Consider the following 4,202-nt stretch of genomic DNA (forward strand, 5'->3'; position numbering starts at 1 on the left):
ACTGTTGCTTGAGATTTATTTCAGATGGTAGTGATAATCACCACGTTTCTGCAATACAGCCACTTGACATTTGCCTTTCCATTGTAACTTTTAGCTGCACAACACCTTTCTCTGGGTATGCAAAATCACAACTCCTTCAAAATGAAACAAGGTACACTAGGACTAGTATAATAAGATGTCTCTCAGTTTTATTCAAAATATATACACAATGGATATGTACCATAATGTGGCGACAATGTGCTGGTTTACATTATTTACTGTTTGTTTAAAGGGCGGTGTTTGCCTTGAGAAGCCAGTCCAAAGAGAAACAACATTTTATTCAACATTTAGGAAAATTTTAATTATAAACACCATGTATTTTTTTTCCTGTAAACGCATATTACTATAATTCATTATTTTACAAAGACAAACTATGTAGATGCCCCGAATACACCCCCCCCCCCCCCCCCCCCCCCCCCCCATAATTTATTCACCTACAACTATCATTGTAACATGCATAGCAGCTACAATTAAAGTCTGTGGCTTTGTGAGTTTCCAAATTAAAAAAAAAAATAAAATTGCACGGTTTCCCCCAAGAGAAATGACCGAAGAAAATATATAGGCTACACGCTTTGCAGTAGCTGTTTTCAGTATCTGTTTTTGCCACTTGCAGCTTTGTCTTTCAAAAGCTGTCATTTATAAATACGAATTCCCTTTTTTATTCCTTGGTTTATTTTGGTTTTCAGTTAAAGCATTTTTGTTACCGTTGCCGAAAGCGTGTCGAAACCATTTTTTATTGTTTGTCCTTTAATAATTTACGAGGTTCATTAACTTAGTGACGCTTGTTCCCAAAAGTTTGTGCAGAATTTTCTGTTTTGTTTTTTAATCGTCAACTTTGATTTCTTCGTCCTCTTCTGAAAACTCGTCTGTGGTTTGGTCCCTGGAAGATGACTGGGGTGACTGTGGAAAGACCCCGAGTCGCTGTGATGATGGGGAGATGCTGGGGGAGACTACCTCTGAGCTGCGTTGGGGTTCATCGAGGTCTTTCATGTTCACAAGAGTATCCAGGGCCTGGGATGGGATCTTCTTTAGAGATTCAACGTCTGCTTTCATCTCCTCCAGGTCCCTCTTGAGTTTGGCTCGCCTGTTCTGAAACCAGGTAATGACCTGCGCATTGGTAAGACCCAGCTGCTGAGCGATCTGGTCTCTGTCTGCGGGCGACAGGTATTTCTGGTGCAAAAACCTTTTCTCCAGCTCGTAGATCTGGTGGTTGGTGAAGGCTGTGCGAGACTTTCGCCTCTTTTTTGTGACCTGCTTCTGTCCGAATGCGTTCAGGTGCTCACGACCTTAAATATAAACAAACAGCAGGACATTTAGTTAATAAAAAACAAAAAGCAAATAAATACACTACAAATATATCTGTTTTGAATGCTATTGCTGCATCCTATGGGATTTAACAAATCATTAGCCACAACAATTATTATTATTATTATTATTATTATTATTATTATTATTATTATTATTATTATTATTATTAGTTGAACAAGGCGATTCCAATTATTAACAAACTGTTTTCATCTGCATTTAGAAACATCGTTTTTTATCTATATAATTCGTCATTCTCATGATTTTGCAGAGCATATTTATTGAGTGAAGACCTCATAAAATCTGTTCAGCAAAATCTATACATATATGTATTTAATTTCCAAAAAATGTACATGGCCAGTAAAGCCAGTTGTATGACAACTGTATCAGAATGTTTCTCCTGAAAGAAAAGACGATACCGAACAATAAGACGGGGCAGTTGTATATATTCCAGTGACACGTGTTTTAAAACTGCCTTTTTTTTTTTTTTTTTTTTTTTTTTTTTTTAGATGAGTCAATGTGCACATGACAACCTGCGAATATGTACTCTATCGACTCATATAATAACATAGCCTGTGTAATAATTACAAATACCCAGCTTTAATGTTTTTAATATCTGCCACATAATATTTCTACAAAATACATGACTTTTTTTTAATGTATTATTTCCGATAAACAATCAAAACTGTTGCAGCTGTAAATATGCAAAGATGCGAAAAACAACCAGGCAGCAAGAGGTCATTGTTTATCGAAAATGCATAGCGAATTACAATCATAAGACATCAACACCAATGCAAACAACCGTGTATTATAAATGGCACCCAGCGTACCCCTTATTTAATGTATATTTGCTTTTAGGTATGAATGTATTGTTCGTTGTGTATATCGTGTGTAAATTGGCTTGATGTGTGTAGCTCCAAAATGTTTCTGTCAAATTGTGCAAGTTACTTCGTGGATAGAAAAAGTCTTTATGAACACATCGATTGTACTTCTTGTAAACATAATATTATCTCATAACACATTACAAGTCCTACAAATAATATTAGTATGTACTTTGTTTAATTACTTCTGCAAAAACAAACAAAAAAAGGAAACAAAACTTCGTGCTTTAAGTTCCTACAACATGCACAGAGCAGATGATATAGCAAAAATAACAATAAAATACCTTCAGCCGCTTGGATTACATTGACTTCCAGACCTTTAAAAGTTTTACTGGCAAGTTCCTCGAGGGCACACAGCGGAGAGGAAGGAGTGGTCACGCCGTTCCTGAGAGCTGCAGAGCCGGTCACTTTCTCCAGAACGGTCGGCGCACAGCGTCTGACTGTGGATTTCTTGATTGAGGGCTTGTTAAGAATATCTTCAATACCGAAGGGGGTCAGTGGCTTGTTGGAATTGGCCGCGGGTGGCAGCTGATCTTGGGGACCCCGTCTCCTGTCTTCCCTACTAGATTGTAAAACCGAGCCTGCCTTCATTTCCTTTGTAGAGGTCATCGCCGTTCCAGAGAAAAAAAAAAAAAACACAATATATATTTTTTTTTTAACTAATATTTGTCTTCCACAAACTACCCAAACACGTTTTGTCCACCTTTTTGTGCTCTAGAATCGAATCTTCAGGACTGCCTTCTTCTTCGAACTACTTTTCCAAATAAATCATGTTTCAGCGTGTGCTGAAGCATTGAAAACACAATAATTGTATTCCCTTTAAACGTGCGACGGGTCTTCTGAGGAGTTTTACATGAAGATATTTAGGAATTGTGACGGTCCTGCCCAGAGGCTGCTTTGCTACAGCGAAATAAGAGGTCTTAAGGAGCAAGAAAAGCAAGCGCTTGCTAACGAGTTATTGTTGATTGGGTGAAGATCAATTAGAGAAACGCTACGCCACTTGCTGACCCAGGCTGAGAGTCTTAAAGGGCCACGCCACATTACTTAATTGGGCACAGGCATGGGAGGAGTTTGCGCGTGTTACCAAACTTTGCAGAGCTCGCTTGAGGGTTTTCGGTATCTCCAATTCTCTTCTCCTATTAGGACAACCATGTGCTATGATATAGATTTTGTTATAAAGGGGTAAAGCCTGCCGATGACAATGTATCCCTGGAGTTTAGTCACGGCAGGGTGCTAATAGCTGTACTATTGGCTTTATTAGAAAACTTTTAAATCTTCCACCAAATGGACTGGCGTGAGGCATGAGAGAGAGAGAGAGAGAGAGAGAGAGAGAGAGAGAGAGAGAGAGAGAGAGAGAGAGAGAGAGAGAGAGAGAGATGGTGTCGATAAATCATCTATTTAAATTAGAGGGGAGGTATCTTGAATAACACTACATAGTTTAGCGTTTTCATACAATAATGGGTTTTTATATTGAGTGCCGAAATAGATTATTACAATGATCAGTGAGGGAGAAACATATCGTATGCATGGCATTGGGAAGAACACATTGTTAATGCGTACTACTATGACTATTACTACAACAACAACAACTACTACTACTATACTACTACTACTACTACTACTACTACTACTACTACTAATAATAATAATAATAATAATAATAATAATAAAATAATAATAATAATAATAATACAGTAAGCCTACTATTCAGCATTTATTAAGGTTGGAAACTTGTTCTGTTAATAATATGGTTATCATCGGCAAACTACGTCCAGTCCTGGGATGGCTGGACTGTCCTCAATCTCTTCCTATCAGGCTCTCTTTTCGTTGTTTGTCTCTTAAAATGTATTTTCATCTACTTTTTTTTTCTTTTTTATATACACGAGAAATAACAATGTATTATTGCATTACCATAATCTAATTTATACCTTTTCCACAGTTGAAGATCTGGCCTACAGTTTGTTTAGTAGGAAATGT

The 4,202-nt window shown here is 37.4% G+C and overlaps 1 protein-coding gene across 1 annotated transcript; it reads right to left on the bottom strand.

Moving 5' to 3' along the window:
• Window positions 1-482: 482 nt before the first annotated feature.
• Window positions 483-3,211, bottom strand: LOC121302653 (transcription factor LBX2-like). The gene is made up of 2 exons (XM_041232728.1): window positions 2,510-3,211; window positions 483-1,325 (listed from the first exon to the last, which is right to left on the bottom strand). The coding sequence occupies exons 1-2, from the start codon at window positions 2,832-2,834 to the stop codon at window positions 862-864; spliced, it is 789 nt and encodes a 262-aa protein (XP_041088662.1). The 5' UTR covers window positions 2,835-3,211; the 3' UTR covers window positions 483-861.
• Window positions 3,212-4,202: the final 991 nt, after the last annotated feature.

Source organism: Polyodon spathula, chromosome 1 (genome assembly GCF_017654505.1).
Source record: "Polyodon spathula isolate WHYD16114869_AA chromosome 1, ASM1765450v1, whole genome shotgun sequence".
Lineage (NCBI taxonomy): Eukaryota > Metazoa > Chordata > Actinopteri > Acipenseriformes > Polyodontidae > Polyodon > Polyodon spathula.